The sequence below is a fragment of the Pavona decussata genome, unplaced genomic scaffold (assembly GCF_977016875.1).
Source record: "Pavona decussata unplaced genomic scaffold, jaPavDecu1.1 SCAFFOLD_28, whole genome shotgun sequence".
Classification (NCBI taxonomy): Eukaryota; Metazoa; Cnidaria; class Anthozoa; order Scleractinia; family Agariciidae; genus Pavona; species Pavona decussata.
Window position 1 is genome coordinate 1,582,546 of NW_028145451.1, and position 23,094 is coordinate 1,605,639.

Consider the following 23,094-nt stretch of genomic DNA (forward strand, 5'->3'; position numbering starts at 1 on the left):
TGCAGACATCCGGTGAACTGTGAGTTAGTAACTGCGCAAGTGCAACAAAGAGGGTAAAGATCGTTTGTATAGTTAACAAACTGCATTTTCGTAAAACAATACCCCAAGCGTTTATTCAGGTACCACTATCGTTTTGACATTAAAAAAATGTAATTGTAGTATGAACGTTCATTCAACGATTACCAATACGTTCAAGACCTTACTTCAAACTACGCAACCATAATAGTTTATTAAACGAGAACTTAAGGTACCGAGTAAGAAACGTCTAAAACATGAAACATTCATGAAAGGAAGTCAACAAGTCAAACCATTTTAAACATTTATCCCGGACAATGCGTCTAAAGACGTGACTGCTGCTAAGCATTAACCAGAAACATTGCGCATGTTTGAGCTCGCAGTTCAGTCATTAATTTCCATCTTGAGAGCGCGATCTCTTGAACCAGCACCAAGGATCAACAAGCTTTTTGCCGCAGACCAAAAGGTACTGAAGAAAAGATTGCCTTGGGATATTTTCCATGCAAGAAAATTTATATCCTATTGGCAAAGTTTCTATTCCCTGTGGAAAAGGCTACGCAAGAAGGATGGCTTTCTTCCGTCGTCAGCGGTTTTCTTTTGCGCAGCACTAATAAGCTTGGCTCCTTCTCGTAACATGGAACCCAAAGTCTCCTTGTGCGAGTCAAACACTTTACCGCTCTCCATCTCCATCAAGTTAGACATTAGGTCGCCTCCAGTTAACTGTGGAAAGGGGAAGGTGAACATATTGTTAACCCTTTCACCCTAATATCAAAGAACAAATTCTCCTATCTTGTCGCCATACTTTTCTTATAAAGTACTGGGGAGATGTTATTTAAGTATCAAGAAAATTCACCTTGGGTGATCATATCCTTAATTCTCATGACGTCAAGGGTTGCATAAGAATTGATATTACAAGGAGAAATTTGATGCTGATCACCGTTAGTTCAAGTGTTAACAGTTGACGTTGCGCGCACTGATTGCCACCCTTCTAACAGGCTATCAGCTTATAACCTGCGAGAGGAGAAGTCAGCAAATGTAGATAGCAAACAAATGCTTCTTTCAACATGGCAAGTAAATAAGATTACTTTTAATCCAGGTTTATCGAGAAAATAGAATGATCATTTCGCCCTGAAACTAATACTACTTAGCTCTGAGAATGTACTACTTTTGGGGAATAAACTGGAAAGGTGAACCCTGAAGCCTAACAGCACTTTGTTTTGTACCGATTGTTCCCAGTGTTTTTCTAATAAAAAGAAAAGACAAAGTTCCCTACCGAAAAATTGTTGTTGTTGTCTTCACTCATCCTCTTTTGTTCAGTTTCATCGCTTTTAAGGATACCTTCCTTTTTGGCTTTTTCTTGTAATACACTCACTTCACCAAAAATCTGGCAAAAAAATTCAATTACGATCATCTCAACAAATCTTCACATAAACTTACGAAGGGAAACTCGCGCAATTAGAGACTTTCACGTATCACATGTACACCGATCAAACTGAGTAGTCGCCCTAGTAGGGACGGCGCCTTATTTAGAGAACCTGGATGCCAACAAAATACAGCCATTCATATTATATGACCAAATCAAGTCGACTCTAAATACGACACCTTGCACTGAACATTTTCACTGCTCAGCTTATGTTGACCAAACAACGTTAACGTTTTAGTTTTCAAGTACTGATACCGTATCTAGTATTACTATCAAACCGTTTACGCCTGAGCACCAAGAAAGGCGGCCAGTTCGCATGAGTTCAGCTATTACTGTCGAAGGCGGGGAGGGAAGTAATTTCAAGCTCCGACTTAGAATTAAAATCAGGAATTAAAAAAAATTAATTAACAAAAGGGGTTATTTCTTTACTTGAGTTTTGCAGTATTAAAATGGCTTTTTGAGTGATTCTTATTTTATTTAAACGGCGGAAAAGGAAAACTATCCATTTTTTAACCGGTCCCCAGATATGGGCAACATCATACGGCTCCCTGTTAGTTGATATTCCAAAACACAGACGTCTTACGAGATAGGGTTCTAGAAGTGGTAAAAATGCTTCTTTTAGGAAAAAAAAGTGCGCCTTTTTTTTTTTTTTTTTTTGGCAAACTAATAACATTGAGTATCAATCCAAATTCCTAGTCACTTTAAAGTCCTCGGTCCTCGACCTTAGCTGAAGAATGACTAAGGATATCAGCTAAAACCATTTGATTTTACGCAACCGCTAAATGCCGCGAAAAAGTCCTCGACAAGAGCCAAGCAAGCCTGGCATCTATGTCCATACTGTGAATGAAAATGAACGAATGAATGAATGAATGAATGAATGAATGGATGGATGGATGGATGGATGGATGGATGGATGGATGGATGGATGGATGAATGAATGGATGGATGGATGGATGGATGGATGGATGGATGGATGGATGGATGGATGGATGGATGGATGGATGGATGGATGGATGGATGGATGGATGGATGGATGGATGGATGGATGGATGGATGGATGGATGGATGGATGGATGGATGGATGGATGGATGGATGGATGGATGGATGGATGGATGGATGGATGGATGGATGGATGGATGGATGGATGGATGGATGGATGGATGGATGGATGGATGGATGGATGGATGGATGGATGGATGGATGGATGGATGGATGGATGGATGGATGGATGGATGGATGGATGGATGGATGGATGGATGGATGGATGGATGGATGGATGGATGGATGGATGGATGGATGGATGGATGGATGGATGGATGGATGGATGGATGGATGGATGGATGGATGGATGGATGGATGGATGGATGGATGGATGGATGGATGGATGGATGGATGGATGGATGGATGGATGGATGGATGGATGGATGGATGGATGGATGGATGAATGAATGAATGAATGAATGAATGAATGAATGAATGAATGAATGAATGGATGGATGGATGGATGGATGGATGGATGGATGGATGGATGGATGGATGGATGGATGGATGGATGGATGGATGGATGGATGAATGAATGAATGAATGAATGGATGGATGAACGAATGAATGAATGAATGAATGAATGAATGAATGAATGAATGAATGAATGAATGAATGGACGAACGAACGAACGAACGAATGAATGAATGAATGAATGAATGAATGAATGAATGAACGAACGAACGAACGAACGAAGGAATGAATGAATGAATGAATGAATGAATGAATGAATGAATGAATGAATGAATGAATGAATGGATGGATGGATGGATGGATGGATGGATGGATGGATGGATGGATGGATGGATGGATGGATGGATGGATGGATGGATGGATGGATGGATGGATGGATGGATGGATGGATGGATGGATGGATGGATGGATGGATGGATGGATGGATGGATGGATGGATGGATGGATGGATGGATGGATGGATGGATGGATGGATGGATGAATGAATGAATGAATGAATGAATGAATGAATGAATGAATGAATGAATGAATGAATTACTCTATTTAAATAAGGACTTAAAACACTATTTCTATATTAAACTAAAACTACTATAATGCATTAAAATTATCATGTCTGTCGGATACGGACCGTAATAGCAATTTACGGTCCGTACAGTGCTGGTGTATTGGACAACCCTTTAAGCAAGCGGCCAAAAGGTTGCTATCTATCTTACCACGCTTATCTCTGCCTGGATCTTCTTAGCTTCCACAAGGTTTTGCTCAATCGCACTCAGGATCAGAAAATAGTTTTCCAGTTTTTCATGTGGAATGTTTGTCAAGTCCTGGTTAGAAAAGCATGAAATGGAATTAGAACACGAAATCTTTCGAAGATTTATGATGATAACGCAAAGTTTACACAAGATTTCTGAGGATGACGCTTTAATATGTGCACTGAATCGTTTCAAGCAACATAAAGACAAGCTCTTCGCAAAACTCGAGAAAATTACCCAAAATTCGTGGATAATAACTACATGTATATCAGCCGTTAAAAACAGTGCTCAGGATTTTGCTTCATCTGTCATGAAGCTGTGAACCCAGTTAAGCAATACCTTCAACGCTCTTTTAAACCCCCCAGTTTGGAAGTGAATTTATTTATTTATTTATTTATTTATTTATTTATTTATTTATTTATTGTTGTTTTAAAAGCAAACCCCTCTTAAGGACGGTGCCTACTAATACCGAAGTATTTTTGCGCGGTTTATGACTAAGCAGAAAAAGCAGATCTTAACAAGGGCTATTTTAATCCAAAAAGAAAATTGGGGGTAACCACGCATTTTTCAGAGATAAATAAACATTAATATCTCTAAAAAACGCGAAAATATAAGCAATGTATGGGATTTTTTCCTAAATTGAAGCTTAATTATCTCTGAAAAATGCATGGTTATTGAGATACCAAAATCATTTGGTAAGTTCTGCTTTCTCCGTATAGTTTTAAACCGCGAAAAAATATTCCTGTTTTAGCAGGCACCACCCATAGGAAACCCGAGTATCTCACGATGCGCAGAACGTATGCGCAGTAACAATAGTAGGCACCGTCCTTAATTAATTTGCCTCTGTAGATGAGTTTGGCCGGCAAACTTTCTGATCGTATTCAGGAAAAGGGTTCGCGCTAGGAAATACCGGACGTGTTTGTTAGTTCGTGTGTGTTTGTTTTTCTGTCTGTCTTAAGCATGATCTGTCCTCCCCACGGCACAACACAAGACCTTTAGATGCTAACACACTAATGATCACAAGCTAGTTATCACGTGTGTCTTAGCAGACATTCGGTCACTTATCGACACCAAGCATGAACACTTACCGGTAACTGAAACGGCATCTGTTTGAGATAAACAAAACTGGGAACTTCTTCAACTCCCACAGTTTGCGTTGTTGTATCTAAAAAGACAAAGCGGGTTCGGGATGTTTCTGGCCTCTTCTTGGTTTGGGCTGATATCGATACATAGGCGTGGGCCGATTCGATACCAAATACTCGATATCATCGATACTTTCCTTGAAAAATATCGATAATTGCGAGAAATATCATCTGTTTCGATCCCTTTCGATACTGCTCACGTGACCACGCACTTGGATGCTGAAGCCTGTTTTTGTGCCGAAAACTAACATTTTTCCGTTTTTGTATGTGCTGTTGCATAATGCTCGGAGGTATCACAGCCCTGTGACGTATGTGTTCTCTCGGCGGATCGTCTGTAGTCCGGACACTACCTTGGCGATGCCATAAATATTTGGCATGCAGACTAATGAGAGCCTTTTTGGAGTGTAGGTGATAACATCACTGAAAAAGTTTTTATGATGACGTCATAATATCGGTATCGACATCGAAAAAAATCCCAAATATCGGTACATATGGTACAAATATCGGTACATATGGTACTCGTATCGGATCGATTTGAAAAAAATGGTATCGGCCCACCCTCACTGATACATCCTTCATGAAGATTGTATGCTTAAAAGCGGATTGGCTTTGGTTTTGCTTTACTACGCTCGGTGATTCGTTGACAAAACTTGCGCCACTTTCTCAACCAATGAGAAACAACTTGCTCGCACGCGTTTTCCCGAGCTTGACGACTCATACATGTATTTCCTTCGAATTTTGTTTGGTTCATTGCGCTGTTTGACACTGCTGTGATAAGCCAGATTAATTACTTTGGTTTTGGATTTACGATATTGATTTGAAAACCACTCTAAAGCACTTTTCTTACTTGTTGTCACGTGACTAAACACGCATAAGTCACGTGACAACACTAAAGACAGTATTTGCTGATGAAGACTGTGAGAAACAGTCGAAAGCTTCAATGCTTCAACATAAGTAGACCTCGAGAGAAGAGGTTTCCATACAACCGTTTTGACTTGCTTGACAAGAGGATATGTACGACGTTAAGGTTGCGCTCGACTGACCGTATTCCAGAATAAGAATAAATTGAATGGCCTCTAGATTTCTTGTTTTCGGTAATTTGAGAGGAAATATCTGCAAACTTTTGCTTGCACACGACATTCAAGAGCCATTTTGTTTTCCGGTATACCGTAACTCCAAAAACCTATTATGGGGGATTGTGGGAATCACTATATGTATTCATATTCCAAAATACCGCACCGTAAATAAAAGTTTTGGTTTTATTCAGAAATGGAACAGAAAATTGTGCTCTGTGTTTTTCAAAGTCTCCAAAACAGATTTTCTTTCGTATTGTAAGCGCGGACTTCATTTTTTGGGGTGTTACCGTGAAATAGATCAGGATGCAACCCAGCTTTTAGAGCATGCTCACATCAATCAGAATAAACCTCACTAGTATGTTGACCAATCAGAGACCCAACCGAAACAATCGTGAATTTCTTCAGGCATTTCTTTTTTTTTTTTTCGCTCTTTTTTTTTCGCGACTAGCTTTTGCTGTTAAAATCTAATTAAGAGTTTGCTCCGTTGTCCCTGCTTCAGAACAGGCGTTCTTTTTCAGCGTTTCGCAGGTGTGCGTGAGTGATGCGTGACGGAAGGAGAATGGTTCCAAACTACGACGCTTCATATCAAACTGAGGAAAACCAAATGAAGTTTCTCAGGCGCTTGTGCGAAAGAGGTAAAAAAAAACAGGACAAGTGTCCCGCTGAGACGAAAAAAAAAGACAAGCAAAACACAACCATAAATCGGAAAAAAACAAAAGGATTAAAGAATACCACGGCTCTTTTTTTTTTTTTTGCATACAAAATAAAATGAGACATGCACGCGGAGAGTGATTGCCCATACTTCACTTGGTCTTAGGGCCACAAAACTCCCTAATCCGCCAGTATCTCCTCAGTCTCTTCACGATTTACTAAATACTGTATTTCAATCTACTGATAGTTAGAGAAGCTTACCTTCTTCCTCGAGTTTAGCCCTCAGATCATCCGTTTCCCTTTCTTTCCCCTCAGTCTTCACATCAACCATGGCGAACTCCTGCGCTCAGAACGATATTTATAGGTATGAAAAAATAAAAGTAAAAAAATAAATAAATCACTTTATTTTAGTGCCAATGTATTTAGCGCAGAGCACTGGTTGGGGACACTTGCCAAACCAAACTGGAATTTAGAAATTTTTGAGGAAAGGGGAAAACCAGAGTACCGGAGAAAAACGTCTTGGAGCAAGGACGAGAACCAACAACAAACTCAACCCACATATGACGTCGGGTCTGGGAATCGAATCCGGGACACATTGGTGGGAGGCGAGTGCTCTCACCACTGCACAATCCCTTCTCCCTCTGATGTGGTGGTGGTGTTGGGGATGGACGTTGTTGTTGTTTCTTTTCAGCCACTAGTTACATTGTCCCAAGAAAGATTATTTACCATAGGTGGGATTACGAAGCCGAATGTTAACGCAACCTCGTTCCCAGGGTCTCTCTTCTTCCCATTCTTCCCCTGGGAAGGAGGTTGACGTAAGCACCCCTCCTTAATTTTTTTCAATTTTTGGCCTTAAAAGGCCTCCAGATCTGAAGCGCGAACTTCCTTCCGACAGTAAGCCCTTCCCAAAATAAGCTCACATGATCTCTTGCAATTGAAATCTATGGATTGTTAGGGTCAGCTCTTTTAAGTTATTAGTTTAATGTTTGAGCAGGTTTTACTTCCTAACGAGTCAATTTTGAAACGAAAAATTCCGATGCCATATGACGAACGGGATGGAAGGCTGTAATTACTTGAAAAGCGGTTGATATAATCCAAACTGTAATTGACCTTTTGCGTTATAAATGCACCTTTTGCTGAATGACAGTGGCTACAATTTACCACTTACCAGATTTGTAACCACAACAGCAACAACAAGGTTAGCAAAGACAAATGCTCCAATAGCTATGAACACGAGAAGAAAGAGCCCTCCACCAACATAGTAAGTCTCGCCCACATCCTGTGGGGTAAACAAACGGAACGTGAATCACTGGCTGTTTATTTTCTTGTTTGTTCGTTCTTTTTTTTTTGTTTGTCTGTTTGTTTATTTGTTCGTTTGGTTATTTCTGTATCTTATTATCGTAGTAAAAAGCCACTTGACGAGTGATAGATATCTTAGTCGCTAGTAGGATCCACTAGCAAATATGTCGTTACTGTTCGTTTACCGGTGCAAAGGGCAAGATACTGTGAATCCTTCATTAAGTTCCCCTCCCCTTTGTTAAGCCCACCCCACCCCCATCTTTTAGAGCAAGAAAGTCGTTAAGTCCCCCACCCCCTCTCTTCCCCCTCCCCACCCAAACCCCCACCTCCGCTCCAACCTTTTCCTTCCCAACTCCAGTCCGTTTCCCCTTTTTTGCTATTGTACTGTACTTCGCCAAATTAATAAGCTTTCCTCCTATATTAACCCCTCCACTTCTATAAGCCCCCCCCCCCCCCCTCAAACGTGCTTGAAATACACGAGACTCTTAAACAGTAAGTATAATTACTTTTGCTCAAGGGAAAAGAAAAAGTTCTGAGGTCTCGACGCGAGTCGAACTCTTAACCTTCGGCACAGCAGTCACATGCTCTAGACTAACTACAGAGCAACTGAGAAGACTTGCAGCAAAGTATGGTTATTTACTTCCCGAGCACTCTACCTGAAAAGCTTTGAAAATCTCCATCCAGCCATCTTGAGTAAGGCAAACAAACAAGTAAAACATAGCTAAAACAAAGTCAAGGACTGTTATAAACTTTCTTTATTGGCAAAGGTAACACTGTTAAAAGGCATTCTCGTCGTTGTTGTTCCTTCATGGGTAGAAAGAATATTTGAAATATCATACGTTTGAACTGCTGATGAAAGATTTACCAGCATGAAAAAAGAAAGCCTAAAAAGAGCTCACACGTGAGCACCACAGGCTCTCCACCCTCTAGTTTTACTCGGCCCGTTAGAGCGGTTTTCAATTGAGTGTCGGAAGTAATTTCGCGTTTGCTTTCGTTTTGCTTTACTAGACTCTATGACTGATTGGCAAAGTTCGCGCCATTTTCTTAACCAGTGGGAAGCCAAACCAAAACCAATCGTGCTTGGTCGCACGCGTTTTCCCGCGCTTGACGCAGGTTACATGTATTTGCTTTGAGTTCTGATTGGCTGATTGCGCTGTTTCATCTGTTGTGATTGGCCAGAGAAATACTTTGGTTTTGGTTTTAGAAAAGCGCTCTAAACTCCAATAGTGACCAACGTCAATTATCTCCTAACAATACACCAGTTGATGAGGACATGAGAACAAAAATGATAAAAAATAATAAACTGTGTTGATGTTGGAATAAATTCTCCCAACCACTACCATGAGAAATACCACAAATAATGTAATTTTATGAGAATGATGTATTATTCAGTGAGTGACACAGCCACACTCCGAAAAAGGAAATCCGAGTGCTCCTATCAGGAGTCGAGCCTAAGACCTTCCGATTACTAGTTCTGACGCTCAACCACTGAGCTACAGGAGGTTCGGTGGAGCTAAAGCCATTTAACTAGGTTCATGGGACAAACAGTTTCAGTTGGCAATTTAAAAAACCGCCGCTAGTTCGTGGCCAGGAACCTCCTGGTGTTGGGGCCCCTCTGACTCAGTTCTTTTTGAGTGTCTCGCTTCTAAAGTTTTAGAAAAACAGGTTCATATTTGAAAGCAGAAAAGGATACAGCTAGAAAGGTTTCCAAAATACATGGGCACTATGTCTCTGAACAGCGTCACACCAATCACAGAAAACACCAACATGATGATAACCAACAGCAGAACTATGTTGGCCATGTCTGCAGAGAAAAACAACAATAGCAACACGTTTACGGATAAAACGAAATATTCTTCTGGTGTGTGGCACTCATAAAAAGATATAAAAGTTGGGTTAGTGGCAGATAAGTGCCAAAAGTTTGAAGAAATTCCAGAAGTTTCGTGCTTAGCCCTTCATCAGTGGTAGTCAAGGCTTGCCTTCCACTGATCAAGAGCCTAGGCCCCGAAACGTCTGGAATTTCATCAAAGTCTTGGCACTTATCCTCCACTAACCCAACTTTTGTCGATCTCACCGCGTGAACTTGACGACTAAAGGCCGGTTTCTGCCGAAAACCGTTATAAAAGGTGTTCTGATAAATAATAAACCTCAACTAAATCAAGCTAAATCAGCTCTGGTTCAACCGTTCCAGCTGTTCAAAAAGCATCTCATAAACCGCTCTTGCCCCTCAGTAGATTCAGCAACAGGTAAAAAAATGAATAAGGAGCTAACCATGAATGTGCACCACTTACCGGGAACTGACTGGAGAATGGTCTGCACAACAATTTGCAGCCCAGGCAGGGAACTGATGCTAAAAATACAAATGAGTTTCAGTAAGAAACAGCGTTTATGGATGGAAACAAAATTTCCTTTCTAACACTATCACCTTCCTACACTACGAAGAAGAGTTATTTGGTCGCTGGTGAATCTTGAAGAAAGAGATCCAAAGAACGAGGATCCTTTATTGAAGTACTTGTATTTATTGTAGAAAATAAAATAATTTGGTCGAAGCTTTAAAATACAAAGGCGAATGATACTGAATGCAACCGATGCAAAGGGATAGAACACACGTGGAAGCTATGTTTTTTCTAGCTGGCCGTTCCGGACCAAACTAAAGGGCAAAACTAGCCCTCTTAGTAATCTGCGTATAAACTGGCTTTCTACCTACTGACGAATGTTTGGTTTGTCAAAGAGTTAATAACTAAAGGTAAAATGGCCACCGTAAAGAGATTCGAGTGTTGACGTTTCGAGCGTTAGTCCATCATCAGACACGTGGCCATCCCGACTGTATTGTCAATTCGGGCCGAAACCGCGCTCAACAAATTGACCGACCACCACTACAAATGTCGCAGAAGGAGAAGAATGAGAAAATTCCATTCACAACATGATTCGCTCTGACCAAGGGCTAACGTTCGAAAACGTCAGCGGTCGAATCTCTTTACGGTGGCCAGTTTACCTTTAGTTGTCAACTCTGTTGATAAACCAAGCATTCGTTTCTACTCCCCACTGACGCAACACCACAGTTTCTTTAGAAACTAACCCGGCCTTATCCATTTCTACCTTCTAAGACTGCGAAAAGCTCTCAACACTCTAAGAATCCTTAATACTCCTCTGCTACCTGATCCTGTGCTAAGCACTAGAACATAACAACATAACATTTGATGTCAATAACTGGTTAAATTATTAGCTGTAAATTTTTATTTAAACTAGATTAGACCTTACATTGTAAATTTTTAAGTCTTATTTTGTAATTACTCTTTATTTATTTACACACGAACCCACAAACTGCAACGCTTAAATACTTATCGTGTTTAAATACATTTTTAATAAGTAACAGCACAATTTTTAAAAGTAACAGCATAATTGATTTTCTTTGTTTATCACATGATTTTATTGTTAATTTAGACGCAGGGCTAGCCACGGGTTTCCGCTTAGCTCCTTGTGTGTTTTTTATTCTATATCTGGCATTCAGATGTTGACATACTGCCTCCATAATTAATAATAAACATTAATTAGATGCTAGAAATAAAAGAAAAAGGTCTCAGATTTCTAAAGAAACGATACTAGAAAAATCGATGGTTTTATTCGGGGAAAACAGGAGTCACATCCTCGGATACCCAGGGGGCAAATAGTGGAGAGGAGGAAAAGTCAAAACGGGCGGGGAAAAATTCAACGAAGAAAAGTATTTCCCCCCGCCCGTTTCGACCTTTTCTTCGTCCTCACTATCTGTCGTATGTCTCAGAGGATGGAGGGGTCATTGCTCTCGGGGAAATTTCAGTACTTTGGGTTTTAATAGTTTCACTTAGAAGCTAAAATGGAACTTACAGGGACCAAGGAGAAGGGCCACCACAATAAAGAAATCCAGCACATTCCAACCCATTTTCCAGAACATGAAGAAGCCATGATACCACTTGACGAGGATCTCACACACAAATATGGTCATTAGGCACTGGTCCAGCACTGAAAACAAGTGGCTGTATTTCTGTTCCTGTGAAAAACAAATAAAAACAATTATCACACCACGCAGGCTGTAGGGTTTCCTTGTTGCAATAATTATTCTGTTTTAAGAAGAGTGATGTGCGAACGCGATCGTAGCGCCAACACCCCCTGAAGAAGAACTGAGAATCGCTATATATTTCAGAACGATCCAATGGCTACAATTTTCAACAAGTAAGGACTTCAGACTGAAGAAGTTGAGTCACCTCTGGAAGCAGTTAACAGATTAGAAGAAAACCTCATGGTGAGAAAGGACGCAATAGAAGACCGGCGTCGCTGCACTTACAAAAATTTCAACAAACGAAGTGTCTTATCTGTCAAACACCTAGCTAGAGAATCCTTTTTGGAGGTTACCCTGCTGTAATTTTTATGGCTATGAGGCATATGTTATCAGCTCTTTGGGCCACAGCTTTAGTGATCGCCAACACAAGTGTCTTCGCTGTGGAATCACATTGTTCCTTTTGAATGATGACGTCGGCTCTCCAACTGGCATCCCAGATAAACGCAATGTTTTTCTACTCTTTTATCCTCAACACAACATGAACAACTTCAATTCAGCAGAAGAATCATAACGTTAGTTGCCAGCAGAGGAATAGCTGTCTTCTGGACTTTTGTCATTATCTACTTGCTGGGACTAAAATATGGTTCCAGAGACGTCAATCAACTAGAATCAAGCTGATCTGAATACAAGGGTCAAATCCCAGTAGCCAAATGAATATACCAAGCAGGGACTGAATCAGACTTTCCCGCAACAGGTGCCCCTATTGGACTTGTCCTAAGAATAGCGTATTGTAACAATAATGAGGGACTTTACGCAACCAAGACGGCAACGCCAACGAAAACGTCACTTGAAAATGCAAGTTCGTGTTACTTGTACTACTTTGCGCTTATTCCAATTCGTTCAACTTCTACAATGTGACCGAACTATACAGTAACAGAACTGGTGGGAACGGCCTTCAAGTTAGCACAGAGAATGAAAATTTACTGTCATGTGCTCACGTTCTCCATAAAACCTTGAATTTGGGCATTTCACGTTGTTGTTTCGCCGAAGAAGGCGACGAAATGTGTTAAAATTTGTAATGCACGTGCACAGCATTGTTTAGCTCATTAAACCTTTTCTTTATTGACGTTTTCGTTGCCGCCGGCGTCGTGTTTGCTTAAAGTCCCTAATATCGTCCGGCAGCCGCTGTAACCTCTGTCTGCAAGTAAACACCCCAGGGAACTTGTTGCAGACTATTGTAGCTCTGAGGGAGAACAGTCGCTGTGTATGTGTGCCAACTAATAATTGCCCGTTCTGAAGTTCAAATGGAGACTAGGGACGAGTTTTAAAATTTCATTTAATCAGAAATTGGAGTCCATCACGAGAAAGATCACATTAAAATTAGTCAGTTTACCAAGTTTGAGGTTTTGTCATAATTAGATCGCAACCAGGTAGAAGGCTTTCAAATAAAGGAAAAATTAGAGCCTTTGTATGGATTTGGGGGACACCGTCTCAGAATTAGAGACATTTGTATGGAATTTTGGGTGACCTTTGACAGGGTCACAGCCTGGTTATAGGCTGGTTTCCATATGATCGCGGATCGCAGATCGCAGATCGCAATAAGGTCTGCGATCATCTGCGATCATATGGAAACTACTTCTGCGATCGTCTGCGATCCTGCGATCACGATCGCAGACGATCGCAGAAGATAGAACCATGTTCTATCTATAGGCTGGTTTCCATATGATCGCAGACGATCGCAGAACTTATTGCGATCTGCGATCTGCGATCTGCGATCCGCGATCATATGGAAACCAGCCTTATTACACAAAGAAACATAACCAAACTTGGTAAACTTAATAATTTTTATGTGATCTTTCTGGCGGGGTTCATTTCTTCATATGACGCAATTTGGACAATGTGTAAACTAGGGCCCAGTCCCTTTATGAACTTCGGAACAGGCAATTCAACTGAACTGTTTTATTTCTTTCATCTGATTCCCTATCAATGGCTGACCCGCTGTTCCCAGTGAATTTTAAAGAAAACCTCCACTGTTGAAATAGGTTAACGTTAAATTGTTGAAACTACAATCTTACATCTTGTTGGAAAACATGGAAATAATATTTCTGTGTCGGACAAAGCAGGATTTGATTATCGCTCATTTTCGCTTTTAAATTTCCCGGATGCCGCCATGTTGAATTTCATGACGTAACACGGTTTTTCAATTGTTTCACGCAAACTTCCGCTCACTGGCAATAGTGGCAACCGTATTACATCATAAAATCCAAACTGACGGCGTGCAGGAAATTTAAAAGCGAAAACAGACGATAATCATATCTAATTTTTAGCATACTTGAATGTTATTTCTACTTTTCACACTAAAATTTACAATTCAGACATTTCCAACAATTTAACGTCAAAGTTTGTTGTCAGAGTGGAGGTTCCCTTTAAGAATCTGCAAAGTAATTTGCTCATGCCCACAATGAGTGTACATAACACTACATATAAAAATTACTTACAAGCTCCTGATCTGTCTCAACAGCAATCAGGATACTGTTGAAGAGAATGACACAAAGGATTCCAGTTCTGAACACAGTGTTGGACAAAAATTGGCCCAGTAGCTCATTAGAAGCATACTCTTCAATAGCTTCATCATCCAGATCAACTATGTCCCACATGTTTTCTTCTTCTTTCTCTTTGGACATCAAGAGCTCTTCTTTCTTTAAGTCAGAAGAATTTTAAGTGTTATTTGGTGAATCATTAAACACAGGATCGTTGCATAATTCAATTTCAGAAAGTTGATTGGTTTAGCGGCCATAGCATATGAGCCATTATACCGTGGCCGAGAAATAGCGACCATTACATTGTCTTCTGGTTGTTCTTGCAAAACAAAACCAGCAAGATCTAGCAATATTTTTTCATTCTTTTTAATAAAACGATATTTATTATTCCACTCACGCTTGTTGGATATAAGATGATTATAGCCAACTCGGCGCTACGCGCGTCGTTGGCTATCTATCATCTCATATCCAACGCGCGCTCGTGGAATAATTGTGAAGTAAGAATGCCCTTCTTCTCCAAGTCAGGGATACTCCCTTACTCATACAATGTACATGTGTAAGCTAAACAGGAATGTGAAGCCACAAATAGAGACAAGATAAGGTAAATGTTTCGACACAGTGACATGTTTGGACTACGACTCCAAAATACTGAACGTCGAGTTTTAATGTATCTTGTTTTAAAAGGGGGAATATTTTACTGCGCTTTTCAATAACATACAAACTCTGAACCTTTAACCACGACTAAAGATTTGCGTGTTTCAATCACCAACTGACATTACAAGGCCACAGTTACGGGAAAGGTATGAAAAAATAACCAGCAGACTCTACAAAATGCCCACATGGAATAAACCAAACTTGCAATTGTTATCTACTGTTTTTCCATACTTTTACATGACAACATTCTATATTCAATTACCTCATTTTGAATGGCATGGAACACTGCAACAAATTCTTTTTCCCTAAACAAAAACAGGTACAGTTAAGTTACAAATTTAATTTAATAGTAGCGGTTAGGATAGGCGTAAGCCATTTTGCGAAACGAAATGAAACGAAATGTAACAAGTGCTACCGTTATACCGTTATCACTGAAAGCAAAGGCCCATTACCGCAATACATTTTCCCTGCACGACAAAATTAAATATATTTCGCAAAATAATAAAACGCCCTGAAATTGCCTTTTTGCGAAATATGCTGTTTTAGCCTGATGAGTTATTCTGGTTGTTCTTATGGGGAAAACATGTTTCCCGATCAAATTTCGCAATAAGCAGTTTTGGAAAAAATACTACTTTGCGAAATACGCAGTTTATGTTCTGGTTGTTCTTGTGGCGAAACATTTTTCCAGATCAAATTTCGCTAAATAGCAAATATCATTGAAAAATTACTATTTTGCGAAATACGCTGTTTTAGCCCGATGAGTTAACGTCCTGGGCCCAGTTGCTCGAAGCATGGTTAGCGCTAACCCGGGTTAAATACCATGACAACCTATGGCTTTTAATACCTCTTAACCAATGGTTAGCGCTAACCATACTTCAAGCAACTCAGCCCTGGGCTGAGTTGCTCGAAGCATGGTTAGCGCTAACCATTGCCAATTTGTTTGTTTTAAGAGGTGTTGACGGGACAACACGACTCCTGTATAGTTTGTACATGGTATTTTATAGGTCTTTAATTTAGCTTTGCTCTAACTGAAATGTTGTAATTTAGGTCTTCACTCAACTGAGTCAGATCGTGTATTGCTATGTTACAGAGCGACTACTTGCCGCCTCTTTAATTTAAGATGAATCTTAAGTCTTGTTTCTTAACAATAGGCTATTGTTAATCCAACAACAGGCTTTTGTCAAGAGACAACTCTTTATTATTAGGATACATCTTAAGGGGGAGTTACACCTGAACGCCAATTTTCCGCCACTTGACATGGCTTTAATGGAAATATCTCGTTCGCGTTTCAAGCAATCCAAAAACCCTATCATCATATCGTGAATCTGTGTTGTGGGGTATTTTGTGAATTTTTGGGTGATTTGGGGGTATATTTGGGAGGAGTTATTTTTCTAGGAAGATTGGTAAAATTTAAGAGAAATAAGAAATATTGAATTGATATTAAAATTGGAATTTGTAGTTAGTAATTAATAGACGAATACCAAGTTAGTCCCCTAGCAATTACGTGGGTATCAACTGTCTGTTAGTGTTCCAAAAATTATTTTTTTTCCTCCATCCCTTCTTAAAACCTCTTCAAATTAGGTGATTGCCCCCTCAACTAAGGAGGGCTTCAGGAATCTGGTGCCTTAAACAAGCTATAACTATCAAACAAATGTCATAGATAGCAAAGTTGCATTTTAACTTTCAATACTCCTGGTTTCAGTAGGCAACAAATAACACTGATGAGCAGGAATTTTGGGGTTGTAGTTTTCAATCACAAAAAAGGACCACAGGAGATTCTTTGATGACCACTGAAACTATTGATAGTTGAGAAAACTATTGCCGTTGTTAATATCGATAGTTGAAATCGCGATCGATGCATAATTGCTTTTTGAATCCTCATTATTGCAATAAATTGATAGTTCGATGTATGTTACAATCCTACCCTTACAACAACTGGGGCAAGGACTATATGTCATATTAAGTACTGTCAAATTGCACCTATAGTAAACAAGACAATGTGCACACGCAGTACCGTTTTTCTTCGTCGTTGTCAGATTCAGGTGCATGTTTTATCATAGAGGCTACCTTAAGCCTCAACCGTACTCTGTCAACAGCCTGCAAAAAAAAAATTAAATGATGTTTAACCTATGCCTCAATTAGTAATTGGGAAAACTTTTTTCTCTCAGCATAACAAAGCCAAATTGCAGTTATACTTTATTAATGGACGGTCGGCAAAATTTAGTTTAAATAGTGACAAATTAAAATGTCAAAACAAGTGCTCAAAATGTGAGAATAGACCTGACTCAATTTTTTTTTTTTTTTTTTTGGTTTTTGTTTTTTGTACTCAAAGGTTGCACGGTTCGATTGACCGTATTCCGGAATAAGAATAAGCGAAATAGCTGTTAGATTTCTCTTTTCAAGTAAATTTGGGAAGACAGTTCTGCAAACTTTCGCTGATACATGATAATTTAAGAGCAATTTTGTACTCCAATAATTCCAAAAACCTCTTATGAGGGATTTCTTGACATCATTATATGTAATCCTATTCCGGAATATGGTCGATCAAACGCACCCAAAGAATGTGGAAGTTATATAATATGACAAACTTCCAGCTATAAAATGACTAACACTTTTGAGACTCGTGGCCATTGATTTTTCCTCCGGTTTACTGGCCGTGTCACCAGCCTCTTTTTCACCATCTGTAGAAAATCCTGAAGTTAATTTATTCACAGCAAGGACTTGCTTAACACCCTAAAAATGAACATAGTTGCATGTAAAACATACTATTATTAACCAATAGTGAGTATAGTGAGTATACCTGACAGTTTCAAATGTTTTAAAATATGGAAATGAGCTTTTCCTCTCAATCCTCACATAGGCTCCAGAATGTAGAGCAATTATACATCCGAAGTAAGCGTTTTTCTTAAAACCCATATTTCGTGGTTGTTGATTTTTGTGGCTACAAACATATACATGTACTGCATTAGAGAACATGCCTGCGATACAAGCATGGCCTGTATCTAGCACGATGTACATGGATTTTTCTGCATGTACATTAATTTTAATGTGCTCTTTTGCTTATGTGACTGTCTAAAAGTAAAAGATGGCCAGGAAGAATTCAAAAACTCTTGTTTTGCAGGCTGGTAAAATTTCATCTCTATAAATTGTATTCCAACTTGGGTAATGATACAACTGAGGCTGTGATACCTTTAACGAAGTGTCCCAGGGGGGTTACTCCCCCCATATAAGCTACATACTATTAGATATGTGCGGCCCCAAAGGGTATGGGTTTTGAGCCGTTTTGGTCTGAAAGTCTGAAAACTCAAATTGAAAGGGTTCAAAGGAGGGCCACAAGGGGGATCCTCAAACAACGTGTAGGCGTGATGTCATACAGAGACAGACTTTTGACTATGACACTTCTTCCACTGACATTTGACCGCGAAATCAGAATCACTTTGACATATTCTATCCCTGTACCTGGTCAATTGTACGATCCTGCCCCTGCCATCCCTAGTTTCTTAGCGTCTTTTAAATTTGGCGTCTTTTGGTTGATCGTGTTTTAATTATTATTTGTATCATGGGAGGTGCCTTGCATGGGTCCTCGCATCCCGTTCGCACCTCCCCTTTTGACCTTATCACTTCAAATCACTTTGCACATATAATTTCATTTCTTTCTGGTTGTTTAATTTGCTGTACGTAACATGTGTAATGGTCAATAAAGCTGTTAAAAAAAAACAAAAAAAAATGGGTATTGATTTTACAGACAAGTATAGATTTTAGAGACCAGGTTTGAAAATGGGTCTGAAAATGCACACTGGAAAATAATATACTTTGGTTTGAAATAGGGTATAAATTTTAACCATTTTGGTCTGAAAGTCTAAAAAATGGGTACAGACTTCTAAACCAGTTCTGAAAATGGGTATGAATAATTTTAGGGCCAGGTCTGAAAAAAGGTGCTAAAAAATTATATAATTATTTTGGTCTGAAATAGGGTCAGGATTTGGAGACTGAGCTACATGCATGCAGAACCCACCAAACATTCCATGGAGTACCCCCACCCCTAACGCACACACACTCCGTCCTTTTGCTAACACAAGAAATGTTGGGCTTAAGTACTGCGCTAGCTTCCCACACAGTTGTTTTATTCACGACTCCCCTGAAAACAACTGCATGGCAGACTTAAATGCTGTGCCAGCATAAAAATAGATTTGGTACAAGATGCACAATTTTTAAGCTACAAGAGTTACCTTCTTGAATTTTGCATTCATGTTCTTAGAAGTTCAGAATGTCGTGAAAGTCGTCTGGGTATGATCAGTTCTTCACATATTACTGCATGTTAACAGCAATGGAGACAGGGAATCCTGATACGCAGAAATGTTAAAGGAAAAGAAAAAGAAAAAATTATCACATTGATGTCACATCATTCTTGATTCTGGCTGTTTTGTATAATAATAAATAATTCTATTATTTTAATATTGATAACACAAAAACATAAATAAAATTTATAATGAAAAGGATTTGATTGTCTCGGCTTGGTTAATCATGCTATTATATACAAATACAGTCAACTCCCTTTATTGCGGACACCCTCGGGATCACAAGTTAGTGTCCTTAATAGCAAGATTTCGTAATAGCGGGTATTTATTTAAGTGAAACGTCTGCAATTTATTTTTGCCGGGGATTTAGCTGTTGTCTGTACTATCAGGTTGTCCGTACAAGCGAGGTGTCTGCAAGGCGAGAGTTAACTGTATTGACAGCTTAAAAGCCACTCTTTTAAGGATGGTGCCTACTAATACCGAAGTATTTTTGTGCGGTTTATGACTATGTAGGAAAAGCAGATCTTAGCAAGGGCTATTGGAATCCAAAAAGAAAATTGGGGGTAACCATGCATTTTTCAGAGATAACTAAGCAATAATATCTCTAAAAAGCGCCAAAATATAAAGCAATGTATGGGATTTTTTCCTAACTTGAAGCTTAATTGTCTCTGAAAAATGCATGGTTACCCCCAATTTTCTTTTGAGATACCAAAAGCATTTGCTAAGTTCTGCTTTCTCCGTATAGTTTTAAACCGCGCAAAAATATTCCTGTATTAGTAGGCACCACCCATAGGAAACCCGAGTATCTCGAGATGCGCAGAACGTATGCGCAGTAACAATAGTAGGCACCGTCCTTAAGTAATATATTAAACACAAGGATCCAAGAGTGTTACCACAGGGAGTCCACAAAAGTTGTGAAAAAGAAATAAATTAATAAATCATTGACTTACGTTGTTCGTTTCTTGCAGTTTTCGATAGTGCTCATTTGCATAAAATTTACGCGACAGCACTAATGTCGTGTACTGAGTTGTGCGCGAGCGGATCTAAGCTCTGCTGACTTTACTATATATATTGACAAGGGAGGCAACTTTTTCGCGAAACAATTTGAACACACTCAGCAAAATAGCTTTGAACGTTCGACTTGTTCTTCGCTTTGCAACCAAATTCGTATCAAATGAAAGTTGGATAAATTTGGGAACACACTTACCTGTCAGAATCCCAAGAAGAAACAATTTTGAGCCAGCATTTTAGCTCCCTTTTCGTAGTTTTGCTCGGTGTATTTTTTCGCAACAGCTGCGGCCAGTTACCTTGGCGCAGACGTCACAGATTTACACGCCATCACGAGCAAAATGTCACCTCTCCCTACCTCGCAAAGATGTTTTTGCGCGACAGCTATGATCAGTCATCGCTCCCTGTTTAGTCACAAATTGTGCGAGACCGGAAAAAATTTTCGGCCGACTTTTCGTGCAAATCTAAATTTTGTAAATAAAAGCAAAGTAGAATGTCAGTTCGCGCAATTTGTGACTAAACAGGGAGCGATGACTGACCATAGCTATCGCGCAAAAACATCTTTGCGAGGTAGGGAGAGGTGACATTTTGCTCGTGATGGCGCGTAAATCTGTGACGTCTGCGCCAAGGTAACTGGCCGCAGCTGTTGCGAAAAAATACACCGAGCAAAACTATGAAAAGGAGCTAAAATGCTGGCTCAAAATTGTTTCTTCTTGGGATTCTGACAGGTAAGTGTGTTCCCAAATTTATCCAACTTTCATTTGATACGAATTTGGTTGCAAAGCGGAGAACAAGTCGAACGTTCAAAGCTATTTTGCTGAGTGTGTTCAAATTGTTTCGCGAAAAAGTTGCCTCCCTTGTCAATATATATAGTAAAGTCAGCAGAGCTTAGATCCGCTCGCGCACAACTCAGTACACGACATTAGTGCTGTCGCGTAAATTTTATGCAAATGAACACTATAGAAAACCGCAAGAAACGAACAACGTAAGTCAATGATTTATTAATTTATTTCTTTTTCACAACTTTTGTGGACTCTCTGTGGTGTTACATGTGATGTCCAAACACCAAGAAGTGGATTGAAAAAATGAAGCGTAGCTTCAAGGTGTTTGAAAATCGGATAAAACACTCACTCCGACTGTTTGATATAGCTTCTCAAACCATCAATAATTCTTGGTGAAATTCAATGGAAACGTTTACTTAATTTTATGATAGTAATTAAGGTCACATTTCCAAACCTCCTTCATGAAATATTATGAGTTTGAGAATGGCTCACCAATTCCAAGACTACTTAATATATTTATATACGATTGCACATTAACACTGCATTTGAATCTTAAATGATAACATAATTCATGATAAACTTAAGCTTACATTCTGTTACTAAAAAATCTTGACAAAAAAAAACGCTCGCTAAATACTTGACCAATGTAAACTATTCAAAACGAACGGAACAGTTGCTTTAACTTTTATCTAACAACATACTTGTTACTAGCTGATCACATACATGTAGTTCCGAAAAAAGAAAACAAGGCAAGGTGTCCTTTTACCTGGAACATGCCAAAAACACGGAAAATCCCATGAACCTTGGGCAAAATGTTCGGAAACTTCTCACAAGCCAAGAAAATTTTCAATATGGCGCGTCTTTTGGCGTTTGTTGCGATCAGCCAATCATATCAGCTATAATGTCATGTATGCCAACACCTGATGTCGTCCTCTGTTCGTAACGGGGGAATGGTTCTTTTTTCGTTTGAAATTCGCAATTCTGTTATTTTATGGGGTAAATTTTTTTAACACGAGTGATTGACTGCTAGCACTTTCTTTCTTTCTAGAAAGTTGAGCAAGTGAGCCGGTGAGTTACTAAAGAAACTGCCACTGACTGCTGTGTCGGTGGGAGAGTGGCACTGCACCGGGATGTTTTTAAAATTTTCGGATAAGGTATAATTTCGCCAACGTGAAAAGATCTGAGAGCTGACGTTTCTCGAAACTCTTTACGGTGACCAAATTACCTTTTCAAGACAGTTGCTAAAACCAAATACAGTCGACTCCCGATAACTCGAACCCTCGCTAACTCGAACCTCCCGCTACCTCGAACCAATTTTCCTTTCCTTTCAGGTCATTTTCTATACAGCTATTTCAATTAACGTTGTCGGATCAAAGCTAAAAGCTTAAAGACAAGACCGAAAGTTTACGTGGGATTTTTATGAATAAATTCATTAAAATCAGTCATGCCTGGAGAAAACAGTAGGTTGTAAAGCAGTACAATGACCTGCACGTGCAGGGATGATTTTGATGAAATTATTCATAAAAAATAATCCCACAAAACATTGCGGTCTTGTCTTTTAGCATTATTTTAATCCGACGTTTATTGAAATAGCTGTATACGTTTATCCTCGATAATTCGAACTCCCGATAGCTCGAACCTTTTTCAATTTCCCTTGAAGGTTCGAGTTATCGGGAGTTGACTGTATCCGCAGACCGAGGCGAGTCGAGCGAACCAGCAGGGTAGACTGTGAACTAAGTTCAATACACCCTGTTAAGTAACTATGTCATCAAGGGATGAATTCAGCTGTGGGGATAACATAGACTTGCTTACAAGTCGAGCTTAGAGAGCGCGAAGCGCGATCGTGAGAGTTCGAGCGAGCGAGCGCGGAGCTATAAGTACCCAAAACAACATTGGAATCGCAGC

General features: G+C 39.5%; 1 protein-coding gene across 1 annotated transcript; it reads right to left on the reverse strand.

Annotated features, from left to right (window-relative positions):
- Window positions 1–210: 210 nt before the first annotated feature.
- On the reverse strand, window positions 211–22,058 carry LOC146485025 (cation channel sperm-associated protein 4-like). The gene is made up of 17 exons (XM_085103984.1): window positions 21,956–22,058; window positions 19,331–19,444; window positions 17,712–17,834; window positions 17,116–17,198; window positions 15,364–15,406; window positions 14,406–14,606; window positions 11,736–11,898; window positions 10,971–11,046; window positions 10,163–10,221; window positions 9,565–9,675; window positions 8,528–8,592; window positions 7,741–7,851; window positions 6,834–6,912; window positions 4,792–4,868; window positions 3,668–3,775; window positions 1,289–1,399; window positions 211–735 (listed from the first exon to the last, which is right to left on the reverse strand). Exons 2-17 carry the CDS (start codon window positions 19,349–19,351, stop codon window positions 550–552), a joined length of 1,617 nt encoding a protein of 538 aa, XP_084960110.1. The 5' UTR covers window positions 19,352–19,444; window positions 21,956–22,058; the 3' UTR covers window positions 211–549.
- Window positions 22,059–23,094: the final 1,036 nt, after the last annotated feature.

Excerpts from the sequence above, each read along its gene's own strand:
- LOC146485025 (XM_085103984.1), bottom strand. The coding sequence starts at position 19,351 with ATGAATGCAAAATTCAAGAAG. Across the intron at positions 6,913-7,740 it reads CTGTTGTGGTTACAAATCTG|GAGTTCGCCATGGTTGATGT; the intron begins GTAAGTGGTAAA and ends TTCTGAGCGCAG. Across the intron at positions 1,400-3,667 it reads TCCAGGCAGAGATAAGCGTG|ATTTTTGGTGAAGTGAGTGT; the intron begins GTAAGATAGATA and ends TTTTTTTGCCAG.